This window comes from Piliocolobus tephrosceles, chromosome 3, assembly GCF_002776525.5.
Source record: "Piliocolobus tephrosceles isolate RC106 chromosome 3, ASM277652v3, whole genome shotgun sequence".
Classification (NCBI taxonomy): domain Eukaryota; kingdom Metazoa; phylum Chordata; class Mammalia; order Primates; family Cercopithecidae; genus Piliocolobus; species Piliocolobus tephrosceles.
This window is the reverse complement of record NC_045436.1, coordinates 182087881-182106774: the sequence shown is the minus strand read 5'-3', so window position 1 is coordinate 182106774 and position 18894 is coordinate 182087881. Positions and strand designations below refer to the sequence as shown.

The window sequence follows — 18894 nt, the reverse complement described above, 5'->3', positions numbered from 1 at the left end:
GCCTTGGAGAAGCTTTTGGGTGGAGATGGAGACTGAAAAGCCAGAACAGCCTCAGCCAGGTCTGCTCTGTTCCCACCTGACATGTCCTGCAGCAAGGGCACCCCACATGGCAGGAGAGACCAGCGGGGGTTCTCTCACCTCCAGCTCACTGTGTGCCCTGGTTCTGGCTGCCTCTGGAATGCCAGGCGAGGCTTCCCTTTGCCCTGCTCCCTGGGAGTGCCTCTCTCCAGCCTCTCCTCAGAGTTGAAGGGGGCTTCCTCCTAAGGTGCAGAGGTAGCCCTGTGTGAAGGACCCGTCTTAGGATTGAGTTGATAGGGGTTACAATCTTGTGTCTTCCCCCCGCCAGCCCCACACTTCTTGCTGACCTTGGGACTTTACCCCCATTTCCAGGCGCGTGAGACTCAGTTTCTTTCTTTTTCTTTTTTCTTTTTTTTTTGAAATTGAGTCTTGCTCTGTCATCCAGTTTGGAATGCAGTGGCGCGATCTCGGCTCATTGCAGCCTCCACCTTCCTGGTTCAAACGATTCTCCTGTGTCAGCCTCCTGAGTAGCTGGGATTACAGGTGCACACCACCGTGCCTGGCTAACTTTGTGTTTTTAATAGAGACAGGGTTTCACCATATTGACCAGGCTGGATCTTCCTTCCTTCTCCTTCTCCTTCTCCTTCTCCTTCTCCTCCTCCTCCTCCTCCTTCTTCTCCTTCTTCTCCTTCTTCTCCTTCTCCTCCTTCTCATTCTCCTTTCCTTTCCTTTCCTTTCTCCTTTCCTTTTTCCTTTCCTCTCCTTTCTTTTGACACAGGGTCTTGCCCTCTCACCCAGGCTAGAGTGCAGTGGCATGATCACAGCTCACTGCAGCCTCGACTTGCTGGGTTTTAGCAATCCTCTCACCTCAACCTCCCTAGTAGCTGGAACTACAGGTGTGCACCGCTACGCCTGGCTAATAGTTGGATATTTTGTAGAGGGGAAGTCTTGCTGTGTTACCGAGGCTGGTCTCAAACTCCTGAGCTCAAATAGTACCTCACTTCTGCCTCCCCAAGTGCTGGGATCACAGGCGTAAGCCGCTGTGCCCAGCCTTCAGTTTCTTTTTCTGTATTTGTGTTTTAAAGGCTAATTTTATTTTATTTTTTGATAGAGTGGGTGGTTATCTTTTGAGAGGTTTTAACGTATAATAATCTTGCCTTTTTCTCCTACCTCTAAGCCGCTTCCCCTTGCCCCACATTGTAGGACCTATTTGAAAATGCAGATGTTTATTTACATCAGGTGATAGGAGATGAGCTCAGCATCATTATTGCTGGGCCTGGATGGCAGGCTGGGCCTTGAATGTGCAGCTGCCATCATTTCCCTGTTTATCTTGAATCTGAAATTTGGACAGCCCACCTCAGAGATGGTTTAGATCTGCAGACACACTTAAGCCAGAATTGCCATCTTGGGCCTGAGCCCTGGTATACAGATGCCTCTAGAATAGTGGTTTCAGACTTTGTTGGTGGTAACCAGTTTTGGTAAACAGTCTGAAAATCGAGGCTGACAATTTCTAGCATGTGGTGGAAAAGTAATACAGAAGTCAAGGTGAAGGGCTTAATTGGACAATTTTCTAACTCGTACTATCTAAGATTTTCTTTATGGCACTGTTATTTGAAGTATTATGAGTTTCTAGAACATTAGGTTTAGTTTTATTCAATACATTTCCTATTTTATGTTTCTGTATATAAGCATACACATGCATTTTAGTTTTAGTTTTACAACCATACATATATTTTAATATTGGCTTTATAGATGAGGTTTTGAAAATAGAATTTTTTTTTTTTTTTCCAGACTCCTTTTAGTTTTGGCATGAATCATAGGACACCACCCTACCCCGCCGGGGATTATTGTCTTCTGTGCAGAAGTGAACGGAAAGACTCCTCATTCTTAGAGAGTGGAATTAAGACTGCGAGCAAATTGGCCCTTTCCATGGCTCCCAAGGGCAACAGCGTGCTGCACCTGCCGCTATGGGTGTGCCCGGACTGCCGCAGGACCGTGGAGAAGGAGGAGAGGCATGGCGGCCTTGACCAGCCAGTGGTGAGTGGCTGCCAGCACAGGCAGCGCAGGGTGTTGGCTCCCCCGACCCCAGGTTATGGGGCCAGCTGGCAGTGAAAGAAATGGATTTGCTTTTGCTTCAGAGGGCACTCCCTCCTGCACCACCTTCTAGTCTGTTCCTCCTGGTCTTCCCTGCCAACACTGCAGTAGGTGGCAGGACACCTGTCCTCCTTGTGGGCATAATTCAGTTGTCAAGCTTTGTGGCTTTGATTTTTGGCTTTGAGCTTAGTATTTCTTTGGTGGTGCAGTTTCTTGAAAAGGGATTACAGTTTTCATGTGTTTAGTTCTCGGCAATTTGACATGCAGGTTAATTCTTTATCCGAGGCAGCTCTTAAGCCTGGCCTTCCCCTTGACTTGTTTGTGCTGCTTCAGCCTCTTGGAGGCCACAGCAAGGCCAGCAGGCTTGGCTGGGAAGACCACACCCTTACTCTCATCTTTGACCTGATGGACGTTTTGGTGGGCCCTTGTTCCGGGCAGGCTTTCACATGCACTGTTTGGGATCTGGAAGGAGTTGGCTTTTGCAACTGTGTGAGGCCCCACATTCTAGGGCTCTTCTGTGCCCTTTGATTTCTGCTTGCACGTGGCTAATTATTGTCTGAGCTCTTCTCTTCCTTCTGATACCTTGCTGTGTGCAGCCAGGAAGCATGCGCATTCCCTGCTCCTCTGTTTTCTCCTGCAGAACTGCCTTGAGGGAGTCCTGGTGACAGTCTGAAGAGCATGTCCCCACTGCCTGGTGTGGGTTTCCATCTTTGCTGGCCTTGGAGGCATGCTCCATCTCCAGGGCCAGTTTCTATCCTTGGGGTCTCATTGTCTGAATTACTTTCTCACTCGGTCCCTCCCACACGTCTGCCTTTCCTGCTGTACTTCTCTTCTAGCACTTATTTCTTTCTTTTTTTTTTTTTTGAAACGGAGTCTCGTTCTGTCACCCAGGCTGGAGTGCAGTGGCGCGATCTTGGCTCACTGCAAGCTCCGCCTCCCAGGTTCACGCCATTCTCCTGCCTCAGCCTCACAAGTAACTGGGACTACAGGGGTCCACCACCACGCCCGGCTAATTTTTTTTTTGTATTTTTAGTAGAGATGCGGTTTCACCGTGTTAGCCAGGATGGTCTCGATCTCCTGACCTTGTGATCCACCCACCGCAGACTCCCAAAGTGCTGGGATTACAGGCATGAGCCACCGTGCCTGGCACTAGCACTTATTTCTAACATACTATGAATTTTACTTACTCATTTGGTTTGCTTTCTTCTTCATTAGAATAGAAACTCCACAAAGGCAGCTATTTTTATGGTTTTCTTTGTGTGGTTTTCGTTTGTTACCAATACCATTTGCTTTGCTTTTTGTGGTGCTTTTTGTTTGTTTGTTTTCTCCTTAAACTTTATCAACTCTTCTTCCTATTTCAGCCCTGCTCTTGCATTTTAGCCTGCCTCTGCCCTTGGGAACAGGCTTCTGCCGTTTGCCCTGGTTCAGAGGCCAGTGGAAGTGCCTATGGTTCCCTGCAGTTCATCTTGCCTGGGTTGGGGGAGGATCTCATTTCCCAGCCCCTGGCTTGTCTTGGTAATGGACAGTTTGTCAAATGAGCCTTTCTGTCCTCACCAGAAACAGTGACCTTGGGAACAGCAGAGGGGTAGTATTGACCTGTGTTTGTGGACTCAGACCATCTGTTGCTTTGTAGGTCGGCTTTGTTGGAGCTGGCCTTTAAAAAAATAATATAATTTACCTTCCATTAAGATTCACTCTTTTTTTGCTTAAAAAATGTTCACTACCACAGTTAAGCTACAGAGCATTTGCATCACCCCATAAAGTTCCCTTGTTCCCCTTGGTAGTCACTTCTCTTTCCCTACCCTAGCCTCTGGTAACCACCTACCTGAATTTTTTTTTTTTTTTGAGACAGAGTCTCGCTCTGTCACCCAGGCTGGAGTGCAGTTGCACAATCTTGGCTCACTGCAACCTTCGCCTCCTGGGTTCAAGCAATTCTTCTGCCTCAGCCTCCCCAGTAGCTGGGACTACAGGCACCTGCCACCACCTCGCCTAGCTAATTTTTGTAGTTTTGGTACAGACGGGGTTTCACCATGTTGGCCAGTATGGTCTCAATCTCTTGACCTCGTGATCTGCCTGCCTCTGCCTCCCATAGTGATTATAGGCGTGAGCCACTGCATCCAGCCTGACCTCATTTTTGTTCCTACAATTTTGCTTTTTCCAGAGTGTCACATACACTTCTGTAACTTGCATGATGCTTTTGAGAGTCATCCAAAATGTCGCATGCATCCATAGTTTCTCTTTTTCATTGAGTAATTGTACAGATAAACCAATTTATGCATTCACCAATTAATTGATGGATGTTTGTGTTGCTCCCACATTTGGGCTATTTTGAAAAAAGCTGCTATGAACATTATTTTTCTTTCTGTGGACATCCTTTTTTTATGTGTTGCTGGATTGATTTGCTAAAGTTATGTTAATGATTTTTGCATCTGTGCTCATGAAGGCTGTCTGTCTGTAGGCCTCTTATAGTGGTCTTTGGGGCCTCATAAAATGAGTTGGAATGTGTTCCTGTTTCTTCTCCTTTCTGGAAGAGTTTGTTAGAATTGGTATTATCTCTTCCTTAAATGTTATTGGTTCTTGCTTTCTGTTTCTCTTGTTCTGTTTGGTCAGATGCCAGACAGTGTGCAGAGAGCGTCAGGCTGAAGTTGTTTCCTGTTGTGCACCTGGGAGGCCAGGTCAGTCCAGTCGGCCTCAGCTGGGCTGTCTCTAGCACTGTGTGTGCTTGTGTGGGCCTGTAGAGGGGAGTTTCTCTGTACTACCTCCTTGGCAAGCTCTCCGATGGTGGCACCTTCTCAGTTCCCTCCTCTAGCCTGACTGTTGGGCAGCTCTGTGCTCACGGCCTTGGGGGCAGCTTTCCCAACGAGCCTGCCTCTGTCCAGTGGCAGCCAGACTCTGCCTTGTATCTGCAGGGATCTGACCGGCCCGGTGTCTTGTGCTGGTCCTGGCCTGTGTGTGGCACACGCCTTTCTCCAGGACAAGGAGAAAGGCATGTTCCCTTCCTCTCAGCTAGTGGATTAGCCTGGAGGCTTGGGCGCAGGTCTCCTGGGAATGAGTGGGAATGTTTTTTTGGGGCTTTCCAGGAGTTAGACTCCCACACTTGACACTCTCAACCTTTCAGAATTTGTTTAAAGTTCAGCTGTTTTTTTTCTAACCACTTTTATGGCCTCCTTCTACTTTCCTTCCTCTGCCAAAGGTGAAACAATAAGTGTGTCCCCTTCTCCCTGGAGAGGCTACTGCAGTTTGTTGTGTAATTCCCTTCGGCAGCCTGGTCACTTCAGCTCTCCAGTGGCCCAGAGATAGGATTTTATCATTTGTCCTGCTCTGGCTCATCCTTAGGGTCAGGGCTCACTCTCCCTCCGCTTTCTGCATCCAGAGAGGAAGTGGGTCTGAATTGCTGTCCCCTAGATAAGCATTCTGTTATCAGCAGTTGTAGGAGAATATTGGTGGGAATTTTTCTTAAATCCTACCCGACAGTTGCATGTTGCAGATTTCTCTGGAGACCTCTTCTTCCAAGACTGACCCATCCTAGCATCATGTCCTAGACATTGTCATGTCTGGAAACCTAAGAAATCTCCATTTCAAACTTTCATCTTGATCATTGTCTTTGTAGCTCACTTGCTTGACTGTCTTCTCTTGCCATAGTTTTTTTTTTTTTTTTTTTTTTTTTTTTTTGGAGACAGAGTCTTGCCTGTTGCCCAGGCTGGAGTGCAGTGGCACGATCTCAGCTCACTGCAGCCTCACTTCCTAGGTTCAAGAGACTATTGTGCCTCAACCTCCCGAGTAGCTGGGACTATAGGCATGCGCCATCACACCTGGCTAGTTTTTTTTTTCTTTTTTCTTTTCTTTTTTTTTGAGACACAGTCTCGCTCTGTTACCCAGGCTGGAGTGCAGTGGTGTGATGTTGACTCACTGCAACCTCCGCCTCTTGGATTCAAGCGATACTCATGCCTCACCCTCCGGAGTACCTGGGACTATAGTCGTGCAACACCACACCTGGCTGATTTTTGTGTTTTTAGTAGAGACAGGGTTTCGCCATGATAGCCAGACTGGTCTCAAACTCCTGGCCTCAAATGATCCACCTACCTTGGCTTCCCAAAGTGCTGGGATTACAGTCGTGAGCCACTGTGCCCGACCTGCCATAGTTCTTTGACCTCATCTGTCCCTATCAGTCCATGGGTTCCATTCCTGTTCTGTTGATCATGTCTCCCTGACCTCACTTCTAGGAGCCTGAGTTCCCTGACTTGGCACCGTGGCTCTTCCATGGCTCTCAGGTAAAGGCCCTGAACTTCTTTTGGTTATGCTGGTCCGGCCCTATCTCTTCCCTCCATGTGGCAGAATATTCCTGGAGAAAATTGCTGGCCTCAGTTTACTACTTCCTCTTAATAACTTCATGACTCCAAGTCATGCATAGGCATCTGGTGCGTTTTTCTGGCTTAAGTACCTCCCCAAACTCCTTGGCAGGAACCCTTTCTTTTCCTTGCTTCTTAGACTACCTGTACACTGTTTACCCACCCCTTGCTCAGCTCAGCTATTGACCTTCATGCTTCAGTGATAAAATCAAAGCTAACATTGGGCACCTCCCTGTATCACCTCCAAACCCCCATAGCTGAGGGCATTTTCTCCTCTCTTTCCTCTCCAAGGCCCACCCCCACTGGGCTTTCAAGTGCCTATCTATTTTCATCTTCTTCAAGACTTTGTTGCTTTGATTATTGTTTTCCTCTGCCTTGGCCCATGACCGATGGAATGCAAATACTCTGGGGCTACTCATTCATGAATGACCTGCCTTTGGCCTCACCTCCCCTTCACAGCCATGTGTGTCTCTAGATAGATTTTAAAGTTGTGGTTCACTTTCTTTAATGGTTAAAAGCTTCTCAAGTTAGTTTTGGTAAGTTATATTCTAAGAAATTGTCAGAGTTGCCGGCTGATGTGGCACATGCCTGTAGTTCCAGCTACACAGGAGACTGAGGCAGGAGGGTCACTTGAGCCCAGGAGTTCTGGGCTGTTGTGTGGTATGATAGCGCCAGTATACTGCAGTCTGGGCAGCATAGTGACCCTCTTTTAAAAAAAGAAAAAAAAAATTGGCAGAGTTACTGGTATAAAGTTTTGTGTAATAGTCTCTTTCCACTTCCTACCTGATTTGTAGATTTGACTTTTTATTTTTTTTTTTAAATTTTTCCCCCTGAGACGGAGTCTCGCTCTGTCACCCAGGCTGGAGTGCAGTGGTGCGATCTCGGCTTACTGCAACCTCGGCCTCCCGGATTCAAGTGATTCTGGTGACTCAGCCTCCCAAGTAGCTGGGACTACAGGCACGTACCACCACGCCCAGCTAATTTTTTTGTATTTTTAGTAGAGACTGGGTTTCTCCATGTTGGCCAGGCTGTTCTCTTTCCTGACCTCAGGTGATCTGCCCACCTTGGTCTCCCAAAGTGCTGGGATTACAAGCCTGAGCCACCATGCCCAGCGACTTTTTATTTCTCATTATTTGTGCTTGCTTTCTTTTTCTTTTAAACTAGTTTTGTTAGAAGTCTGTCAGTTTTGGCCCAGCACAATGGCTCACAACTCTAACCATAGTCTTTGGGAGGCCGAAGCAGGAGGGTTGCTTGAGGCCAGGAGTTCAAGACCAACCTGGCCAATGTAGCAAGACTCTGTCTATATAAAAAAAATATATATAGGCCAGGCATGGTGGCTCACGCCTGTAATCCCAGCACTTTGGGAGGCTGAGGTGGGTGGGTCACGAAGTCAGGACAGCGAGACCATCCTGGCTAACAAGGTGAAACCCCGTCTCTACCAAAAATACAAAAATTAGCCAGGCGTGGTGGCGGGCGCCTGTAGTCCCAGCTACTGGGGAGACTGAGGCCGGAGAATGGTGTGAACCTGGGAGGCAGAGCTTGCAGTGAGCTGAGATTGTGCCCCTGCACTCCAGCCTGGGTGACAGAGTGAGACTCCATCTCAAAAAAAAAAAAAAAGTCTGTAAGTTTTGTCTTTTCAAAGAAGCAGTTTTTAACTTTTAAAATGCTTTTACTTTGTGTATTTAATTAATTACTGCTTTTTATTATTATCATTTTTAAGATAGAGTCTTGCTCTGTTGCCCAGGCTGGAATGCAGTGTCGTGATCTTGGCTCACTGTAACCTCTGCCTCAGCCTCCTGAGTAGCTGGGACTATAGGCATGCGCCACTGTGCCCAGCTAATTTTTGTATTTTTAGTAGAGACAGAGTTTTGCCATGTTGCTCAGGCTGGTTTCAAACTCCTGACCTCAAGTGACCCTCCCGCCTCGGCCTCCCAAAGTACTGGGTTGACAGGTGTGAGCCACTGCACCCAGGCAATTTTTGCTATTTTATATACATGCATTATAAAATAGCATGTATATAAAATTAATATACGTGCTGTATATTAATATTTGATTAGTTAATGCTCTGGTGAATGTGATATTAAAAAGTTTTTTAGAGGCCCAAAAGAGAACAGGGCCTTCCCAGAGGCCTCCACTGTTGGCAGATGCTTGAATCTTCCTCTAGAGATTTTCTGTTCTTTTTTTTTTTTTTTGAGACAAAGTTTCCCTATTATCTCCCGTGCTGGAGTATAATTGCATGATCTTGGCTAATGGAAACCTCCACCTCATGGGTTCAAATGATGCTCCTGCCTCAGCCTCCTGAGTAGTGGGATTACAGGCACCTGCCACCAACCCAGCTAATTTTTGTATTTTTAGTAGAGACTGGTTTTCACCACGTTGGCCAGGCTGGTCTTGAACTCCTGACCTTGGGTGATCCACCCACCTTGGCCTCCCAAAGTGCATGAGGCCGGCCATGTGTCATGTGTGTTTTTTGTTGTTGTTTTTTGGTTTTTGTTTGTTTGTTTTTGAGAAGAGCCTCTTTCTGTCACCCAGGCTGGAGTGCAGTGGCATCATCTTGGCTCACTGCAAGCTCCGCCTTCTGGGTTCACGCCATTCTCCTGCCTCAGCCTCCCCTGTAGCTGGGACTACAGGCGCCTGCCACCACGCCAAGCTAATTTTTTGTATTTTTTTTCTTAATAGACACTGGGTTTCACCGTGTTAGCCAGGATTGTCTCAATTTCCTGACCTCGTGATCTGCCCGCCTCGGCCTCCCAAAATGTTGGGATTAAAGGTGTGAGCCCCGGCGCCTGGCTTTTTTTTTTTTTTTTTTGCAGTTGGTGTTTCACTCTTGTTGCCCAGGCTGGAGTGCAGTGGCGTGATCTCGGCTCACCACAACCTTTGCCTCCTGGGTTCAAGCCATTCTCCTGCCTCAGCCTCCCAGTAGCTGGGATTACAGACATGCACCACCATGCCCGGCTAATTTTTTTTTTTTTTTTTTTGAGACGGAGTCTTGCTCAGTCACCCAGGCTGGAGTGCAGTGGCACAAAGTCAGCTCACTGCAAGCTCCGCCTCCTGGGTTCACGCCATTCTCCTGCCTCAGCCTCCCAAGTAGTTGGGACTACGGGACTACAAGTGCCTGCCACCACGCCCGGCTAATTTGTTTTGTATTTTTAGTAGAGGTGGGATTTCACCATGTTAGCCAGGATGGTCTTGATCTCCTGACCTCGTGATCCACCCGCCTCGGCCTCCCAAAGTGCTGGGATTGCAGGTGTGAGTTGCTGCACCCGGCCGATTTTCATTATTTTCTAATTTTTATTATTCTGTTTTCATCCGTGAATTATTTAGAAGTATGTGTAAGTATCCAAACACATCTCTTGAATTATTATTATTATTATTATTTTGAGACAGAATCTCACTCGTTTACCCAGACTGGAGTGTAGTGGCACGATCTTGGCTCACTGCAACCTCTGTATTCTGGGTTCAAGTGATTCTCATGCCTCAGCCTCCCGAGCAGCTGGGATTACAGGCGTGTGTCACCACGCCTGGCTAATTTTTGTATTTTTAGTAGAGACGGGGTTTCACTATGTTGGCCAGGCTAGTCTCAAACTCCTGACCTCAGGTGATCTGCCTCAGCCTCCCAACGTGCTGAAATTTCAGGCGTGAACCACCACGCCCAGCCACTTGAATTACTTTTAATCATGTTGACTTTTAATTTAACGCTGTTATAGTTGAAAATCATAGTCTGTATTATAGTGATTCCTTATTAATCAGCTGTATTTGCTGGTTCTAATACATAGTTACTTCTTAAAAAATAGTTTGTGCTGGAAAATAATGTTTTCTCTGGGTTTAGGTGAAAGGCTCAGGACCTCATTAATTGTGTTCTTAAATCCTTCTGTGTTTCTGTGGTTTCATTACTTTTTTGTGCTTAATCTGTCAATTTCTGAGTGATATTTAAAATCTCCTACTATGAATGGGTCTTTTTCCTTTCTTCCTTAAAAAATTTCTGTTTTTGCTTTACGTGTTTCAAGACTATGCTGGGTAGAATACAGGTTAAAATTATTAAGTCTTCGTGTATCGTTCCTGTTACTGCATGGACCCATCTATGGTCATGCCTTTCTCCTGAAGGGTGTTGTTTTCTGTTTGTTTAGCTATGGGAGCTCCCTCCCATTCTTTTTTTTTTTTTTGCACATCTGCACATCCTTTTAATTTTGACTTCTTTGTGTTAGTCTGTTTAGGTGTTCTCATGCAGTATATATAGAGGTAGACTTTATGTGGTTTTAACTGAGAGTCTGCTTTTCTTTTCTTCTTTCCTTTCTTTCCTTTTTTCTTTATTTTCTTTCTTCCTTTCTTCTTCCTGTCATCCTCTCTTTCTTCCTCTCTCTCTTTCTCTTTTCTTTTCTCCTTTCCGTTCCGTTCCGTTCCTTTCATTTCCTTTCCTTTCCGATGGCAAGGTCTCACTCTGTCACCCAGGCTGGAGTGCAGTGGTGCGAAAACAGCTCACTGCAGCCTCGACTTCCTGGGCTCAAGTGATTCTCCCAGCTTAGCCTCCCGAGTAGCTGGGACTACAGTTGCATGCCAGCAGTCCCGGCTAATTATTTATTTATTTTTTTAAAGTTTTTGTAGAGATGGGTCCCTACTGTGTTGCCCAGGCTGGTCTTGAACTCCTGTGCTCAAACGATCCTATAGCCTTGGCCTCTCCAAGTGCTGACATTACGGGTGTGAGCCACCATGCCCAGCCGAGAGTGTGTATCTTAAGTGGTGAAATCAATCCTTGTCACTTACTGTAATGGTTAATAGATGTGGGGTTGCCAGGTGCGGTGGCTTACGCCTGTAATCCCAGCACTTTGGGAGGCTGAGGTGGGCGGATCACGAGGTCAGGAGGTGGAGACCATTCTGGCTAACACGGTGAAACCCTGTCTCTACTAAAAATACAAAATTAGCTGGGCGTGGTGGCGGGCACCTGTAGTCCCAGCTTCTTGGGAGGCTGAGGCAGGAGAATGGTGTGGACCCGGGAGGTGACGGAGCTTGCAGTGAGCAGAGGTCGCGCCACTGCACTCCAGCCTGGGCGACAGAGCAAGACTCCGTCTCAAAAAAAGAAATAGATGTGGGGTTGCTTCTGCTACCGTGCAGGTCAGAAATCAAGCATTGCCCTTAACCCAGATCCCTTCTTGAACCCCTTCCAGTCATTACCCTCTTGCACCAAGTTCACGCTTGCCGCCTGCTCCTAGTCCTCACTCTTACTTTTCTTTGTTAGTTATACCACCTAAGCATCTACCCACAAACATTGTAGTACAGTTTTTCTGGTATTTTGAATTTTACAGAAATGTAATCATACTGTATGTGTTATTTTGCTCAGCATTGTGTTTGAGAGTCATAATTTTGTTTCTCTATTTTCGTTGCTAGATGCCGTCTTCCTTTATGAACATGTTGCATTTTAGTTGTTTCCAAATCTTGCTGATTGTGGAGCACACATGACATTCTGTTGTCTATAAATGGAAGAAATTGCTGAGTCATAGGTGGTTTATATTCTTAACTGATTACATGTTAAGATCAATAGCATGTTTTTAAATAAAAACTATTTTCCAAAAACAAGAATGGTTTAGTAAGTAGGGCAAGTCACGACGACTCATGCCTGTAATCCCAGCACTTTGGGAGGCCAAGACGGACGGATCACCTGAGATCAGGAGTTCCAGACCAGCCTGGCCAACATGGCAAAACCTTGTCTCTACTAAAAGTACAAAATTAGCCAGTCATGGTGGCACATGCCTGTAATCCCAGCTACTTGGGAGGCTGAAGCAGGAGAATCACTTGAACCAGGGAGGTGGAGGTTGCGGTGAGCTGAGATCGCACCACTGTACTCTAGCCTAGGCAACAGAGTGAGACTCTGTCTCAAAAAAATAAAAAAAAGAATGGTTTAGTAAGTAGAATGGCAGCATTTTGTATTTTTTTCAAACCTCTTTTTTTTTTTTTTTTTTTTTGAGACGGTGTCTCTGTCACTCAGGCTGGAGTATAGTGGCATGATCTTGGCTCACTGCAACCTCTGCTGCCTGGGTTCAAGGAATTCTCCTGCCTCAGCCTCCCATGTCGCTGGGATTACAGGTGCCTGCCACTGTACCCGGCTAATTTTTGTATTTTTAGTAGAGATGGGGGTTTCACCATCTTGGTCAGGCTGGTCTTGAAATCCTGACCTCGTGATCCACCCACCTCTGCCTCCCGAAGTGCTGGGATTACAGACGTGAGCCACCACATCCTCTTTAATGTCTGAATGATAGAACAAAGCTGGGTTCTTATATCTGCTTCTGTGTGGAACCTGTTGTGATAGGTTGTTCTAATTGACGTATTTGAACAAATATTTTATTGACTTTTTTAGAGAATCGTGGATATTTTTCTTTGATGCTGTACCAAACCATGACAAGTTAGTTTCTCAAGGATTAGGCGTAGTGTAGAAGCTAAAACCAATTAGTGGCTTTTCCCTACACTGTTATGTGAAAGTCCATTCATCTGTCTTGTCCTCTGAATGGATATCTTGCCCATGCATGGCTTGTAACATCACATGTTGGTTATTTGTAAAGTATTAGTTTACTAAGGTAGACAGATTTTCCTGACATTAATACTTTTCATCATTATTAAAAAAAATCATATTTGTTACAAAAAAATCATATTTGTTAATATCACCACTGATCTCATCAGAAAGGTCTTTAAATGTTGAGTTTTCAAGCCCACAGTGGCAGGTGCAAGTTTTCCAGAGTTCTAATTCTTGCTCGGAAAAATTATGATTATGAGAAAAGCTCATGGTCCCAAATAATGCCAAATTGCCTTGAAGTGACAGACTCATTTTGTTCATCTTGGAAAATATCTGACAAATATCCAAGTCCAAATAACCATAGTTTGGCCCATCATTCACTCTTTTGAAGTAAAACTGAATGTTTCACAGGTGAAGGGCCATTCAGCTCCCAGTGCACGGTGAGATTCCTCGAGGCCGGCTCCTCCTGGGGCATGCTGGAGAAATGCTTCATGTGTACTTCCCACTTCCTTACGCAGAGTAGTCAGAAGACTTGTGCTCGGGGGTGGAGATTTATACAAAATAATTATTTTTACTGCATCAAGGACATTCTTAAGTGAAACTGGCTTTTTTTCTCCCCTGACAGCTTTGAAGCGTGTGGCAGTGAAGAATGCAGCAGCCACTAGCATGCTTTGCTCCTGCAGTCTTTGTCCTCGCATTGGCGCTTAGCTGTTTTCCCCACCATTGTGTTTGCCCTGTCCGTGTGAATGTCAGCACGGTGAAAAAGGCAGAGGAAATTTTGGTACTAATTTGAAAATAGTTTTGACTCGTGGGCCTGCTGAAGGAGGTTAGGGTGAAAATCCTATTTTGCTAGCCATTAGTAGTTAACCACAGATTTCTTGAAACGTTCTCAACTTTTTTATATCTGTCTGGTGATACATATTTAACATAGGTATCAACCAGATTTTTTTCTAGTATTTGGAGAATAATGCTTTCCCTTCTAATTCTTCATTATAGCTTTAACACTGAAATTTGTCAGAGAACTTAATTATCAATGATAGGTTCAGGTTGGCAACTAGGCTTATAGCATGGCCTTAACCTTGCTGCGGCTCTAGGCTGTGCTGGACCATCTGAACGGACCTCGGACCATACTCTGAGAACCACATCTCTGTTGGGTTGTCTTTTTCTTACTGACTTGTGGGATTTCTTTATATACACTCAGTAGTAGCTCTTTATTGGTTATATGCGTTGCAGATATTGCCTGTTTCTTTTTTGTCTATCTTTCACTGTGTGATGATATCGCTTTATGAACACAGATTCTTTTTTTTTTTTAACCTTGAGATGCTACCAGGGCAGCCATTCCCCACAGCCCCTGCTGGGGTCTGAATGTGCACAACGCACTTCACGTCCGGGCGTGCAGCATAAATTGCAGAGTGTAAGGTGTAGCCAGCTTGATTTACTCCCAGATTAGTACTTCTGCGATCTACTATATCTCCTTGTAGATTGATCTTAACCTGAAAATTTAAAAAAATATTTTTTTACATATCAAAAGGACTTCATTTTTCTTTTCTGTTTTCGAGACAGTAGCTCTCGCCCAGTATGGAGTGCGGTGGTGCAATCCCGATTCTCTGCAGCCTTCACCTCCCGTGTTCAAGCAGTCCTTCTGCCTCAGTCTCCCGTGTAGCTGAGACTACAGGTGCGCACCACCATGCCTGGCTAATTTTTGTATTTTTAGTATAGATGGGATTTTCCCATGTTGTTCAGGCTGATCTCAAACTCCTGGGCTCGATCAGTCTCCCTCTGTTGCCCTGGCTGGACCTCAGATGATCTGCCTGCCGCAGCCTCCCAAAGTGCCGGGATTACAGGAGTGAGCCACTGAACCCAGCCAAATATGATCATGACCAGGGGAAGTGGGAAGCATGTTTAGATTGTGGGCAGGTCAGCAGTATGCCCATGGGCTTTGCCACCAGAGTCCTATGTCCTGGTGTGCCTTGGTACACTGTTTGCCACGGGCTTTGAGGACGGTGTTGGTTGGCTTAATAACATTCTATCTCGGGCCCAGAAGTAGCCCCCTGACGGAGAAATTCAGACAGGGAAGAGAAATGGGATGGTTGAGACGTTTTTGCAAAGTCCTGCAAGGGGACAGGCCTTACTAAAAAAAATCTTGCTCCATAGTAGTCAGGACCAAGCCTGTGTTGAACTTAACAATTTAGTTTCAGCTAATCATTCAGCTGTCTCTTTAAAATACAGTTGTTAATTTGAATTTCATCTTTTTTTTTTTTTTTTGAGATGGAGTCTCCCTCTGTCGCCCAGGCTGGAGTGCAGTGGTGCCATCTCGACTCACTACAAGCTCTGCCTCCTGGGTTCACGCCATTCTGCCTCAGCCTCCCAAGTAGCTGGGAACACAGGCGCCCGCCACCACGCCCGGCTAATTGTTTGTATTTTTAGTAGAGACGGAGTTTCACCATGTTAGGATGGTCTCGATCTCCTGACCTCATGATCCACCTGCCTCAGCCTCCCAAAGTGCTGGGATTACAGGCATGAGCCACTGCATCCAGCTGAATTTCACCATTTTAAAAATACTTCACTTTAAACCACCTTGAGTTTTTATAGTTGTATAAAGGCTAAAAGACATGTTATGTTGCATTTTAACATTTGCATATGTGTAAGTAACAAAAATAATTTTAGTCTGGTGGGTGATGTGGTAAGGGGATGGCACTTTGGGGTAATTATTTTTTCTTTAAAGGGCCCTGAACGCAAGCATCCTGTCATAAAGAAGACTACTCGACAAGTAGTCTTACGTTTCTATTTTTCTGTTTTCAAGGCTGTTTTAGACTCCATTTTGATTATGGGCATTAGCAATTGTTGTCTTTATTCTCATATATCTTATTATTAAAAACATAAGTTGCATTTTACACTAAGAAACCAGATTCTCCAGTAGTTATTATTATGCCCACAAATTAATCAAGGCATGTAGTCCCAACTTGAACCAGTTGTTTAAGTTTGCTGGCCTAGGGGCGTGGTGGCTCACACCTGTAATCCAGCACTTTGGGAGGCCGAGGTGGGCGGATCATGAGGTCAGGAGATCGAGACCATCCTGGCTAACACAGAGAAACCCCATCTCTAACAAAAATATAAAAAATTAGCTGAGTGTGGTGGTGTGCACCTGTAGTCCCAGCTACTCAGGAGGCTGAGGCAGGAGAATCCCTCTAACCCGGGAGGCGGAGGTTTCAGTGAGCTGAGATGGCGCCACGGCACTCCAGCCAGGTGATAGAGCAAGACTCCTTCTCAAAAAAAAAAACAAAAGAGTTTGCTGGCCGGGCGCAGTGGCTCACACCTGTAATCCCAGCACTTTGGGAGGCCGAGGCAGGTGGATCACCTGAAGTCAGGAGATTGGAACCATCCTGGCCAACATGGTGAAACCCCATCTCTACCAAAAATACAAAAATTAGCTGGGCATGGTGGCGGGTACCTGTAATTCCAGCTACTCAGGAGGCTGAGGCAGGAGAATCACGTATGAGAGTTCCAGTTGATCGTCATACTTGCCGAGTGCTTGATATTGGCGGTCTTTACTTATAGCCATTCTAGTGGTTTGTAGTGTTATCCTTCATTATGGTTTTAATCTGCATTTTCTTAACGACTTGTTGAGCATCTTTTCGTGTACCTATTTTCCATTTGTATCTCTTTGGTAAAGTGGCTGTTCAGATCTTCTGCTCATTTTTATTGAGTTGTCTTAATGAGCTGTGAGATATTTTTATATAATCTCAATACAAGCCCTTTATTAGACAGGCTTCACAAACATTTTCTCTCAGTGTGTGACTGGCATTTTCATTATACAGCACTGTCCTCTAAGAGCAAAAGTTTTATATTTTGATCAGATCCAATTTGTGTTTTTAAATGATTTTGTGCTTTTGTGTTCAATGTAAGAAATCTTTGCTACTCAAGGTTATAAAGATTTTTTTGCCGTGGCCAGGCTCGGTGGCTCACGCCTGTAATCCTAACACTTTGGGAGGCGGATCACGAGGTCAGGAATTTGAGACCGGCCTGACCAACATGGAGAAACCTCGTCTCTACTAAAACTACAAAAATTAGCCGAGGATGGTGGCACACACCTGTAATCCTAGCTACTTGGGAGGCTGAAGCAGGAGAATCACTTGAACCCAGGAGGTGGAAGTTGCAGTGAGCCGAGATTGCACCACTGCACTCCAGCCTGGGTGACAGAGCAAGACTCCATCTCAAAAAGAAAAAAAAAGGGTTTTTTTGCTGTTTGTTTTTTTCTGTCTTAATAGTTTTAGCATATACATTTAGTTCTGTGAGCCAGCCACCTTGAATGAAGCTTTTATCTGTTGTAAGGGTTAAGAGTCATCTTTTTTTGCATATTGATATCCAGTTGTTCAGAACGATTTATTGAAAAGACAGTTTTATCTCATTGAATTACTTTGGGACCTTTGTCAAAACTCAGTTGGTCCTGTATGTATGGAACTATTATTGGATGCTATGTTCCACTTTACATATATACCTGTTCCTTTGCCAGTACCATACTATCCTGATTCTTGAAGCTATTTATAGTAAGTCATGAAATTACGTAGATGTCTGCCAACTTTCTTCTTTTTCAAAAGTGGTTTCGATATATTAGATCCTTTGCATTGCTATGTAAACTTTAGAGCCAGCTTGTCAGGCTCTACAGAAAAGCCTGTTGGGATTTTAATTGGCATTGTGATGAGTCTATAGATCAATTTGGGGGAGAATTGACATCTTAACAATGTTGAGTCTTCAAGTCTAAGAACATGGTAAAACTCTTCATTTATTTAGGTCATTTAAGTTTATTTTCAGCATTGTTTTGTAGTCTTCTATATATATATATAGTCTTTGCACATCAGTGTATTAAAAACTTTCCGGACAGGCACGGTGGCTCATACCTGTAATCCAGCACTTTGGGAGTCCTACGCAGGTGGATTGCTTGAGGCCAGGAGTTTAAGACCAGTCTGGGCAACATAGATCCTGGCTTTACAAAAAATAAATACATTTTCCCAAAGTATTTTATATTTTCCTGCTATTTTAAATGTACTCTAAAAAGTTTCAATATTTGTTTATTGCTAGTACATAGAAACTCAGTTTTTTTGTTTGTTTGTTTTTGGAGGGGAGGGATATTGGCCGTGTATACTGTGAAAACTCATTTATTAGTTCTGTGGGCCTTTTGGTAGATTCCTTAGGATTTTCTTTTCTGTCTTCCTCTTTTTTTTTGACAGAGTTTTGCTCTTGTTGCCCAGGCTGGAGTGCAATGGCGCCATCTCGGCCCACCACAACCTCCACCTCCTAGGTTCAAGCGATTCTCCTGCCTCAGCCTCCCGAGTAGCTGGGATTACAGTCATGTGCCACCATGCCCAGCTATTTTTAGTAGAGACAGGGTTTCTCCATTTTGGTCAGGCTGGTCTCAAACTCCCGACCTCAGGTGATCCTCCCTCCTTGGCCTCCCAAAGTGCTGGGATTACAGGTGTGAGCCACCATGCCTGGCCTTTTTTTTCCCCCCTTTTGAAACAGAGTCTCGCTTTGTAGCCCAGGCTGGAGTGTAGTGGCATGATCTCGGCTTACTGCAACCTCTGCCTCTTGGGTCCCAGTTTAAGCAATTCTCTTGCCTCTCAGCCCCCCGAGTAGTGGGATTACAGGTGCACACCACCGTGCCCAGCTAATTTTTGTATTTTTAGTAGAGATGGAGTTTCACCATGTCGACAGGCTGGTCTTGAACTCCTGGCCTCATGATCCATGCGCGTCAGCCTCCCAAAGTGCTGGGATTACGGGCCTGAGCCACTGCACCCGGCCTTCCTTAAAATTTTCTATGTAGATGATCATGTCGTCTACACATAATGTGTTTCTCCCTTTGCAGTCTGTATGTCTTCATTTTTTCTTGCCCAATTCCACTGACTAGGTCTTCCAATGTGAGACTGAATAGGA

General features: G+C 45.2%; 1 protein-coding gene across 2 annotated transcripts in view; it reads left to right on the top strand.

The window, feature by feature from the left end:
• Positions 1 to 1806: 1806 nt before the first annotated feature.
• FAM193A (family with sequence similarity 193 member A) overlaps positions 1807 to 18894 on the top strand; it is a 133048-nt gene continuing 115960 nt past the window's right edge. For both annotated transcript variants that reach the window (XM_023206801.2, XM_023206802.1), the window contains exon 1: positions 1807 to 2055. In XM_023206801.2, the coding sequence (XP_023062569.1) occupies positions 1828 to 2055 (228 nt within the window). In that variant the 5' untranslated portion in view covers positions 1807 to 1827. The remainder of the gene's footprint in view (positions 2056 to 18894) is intronic.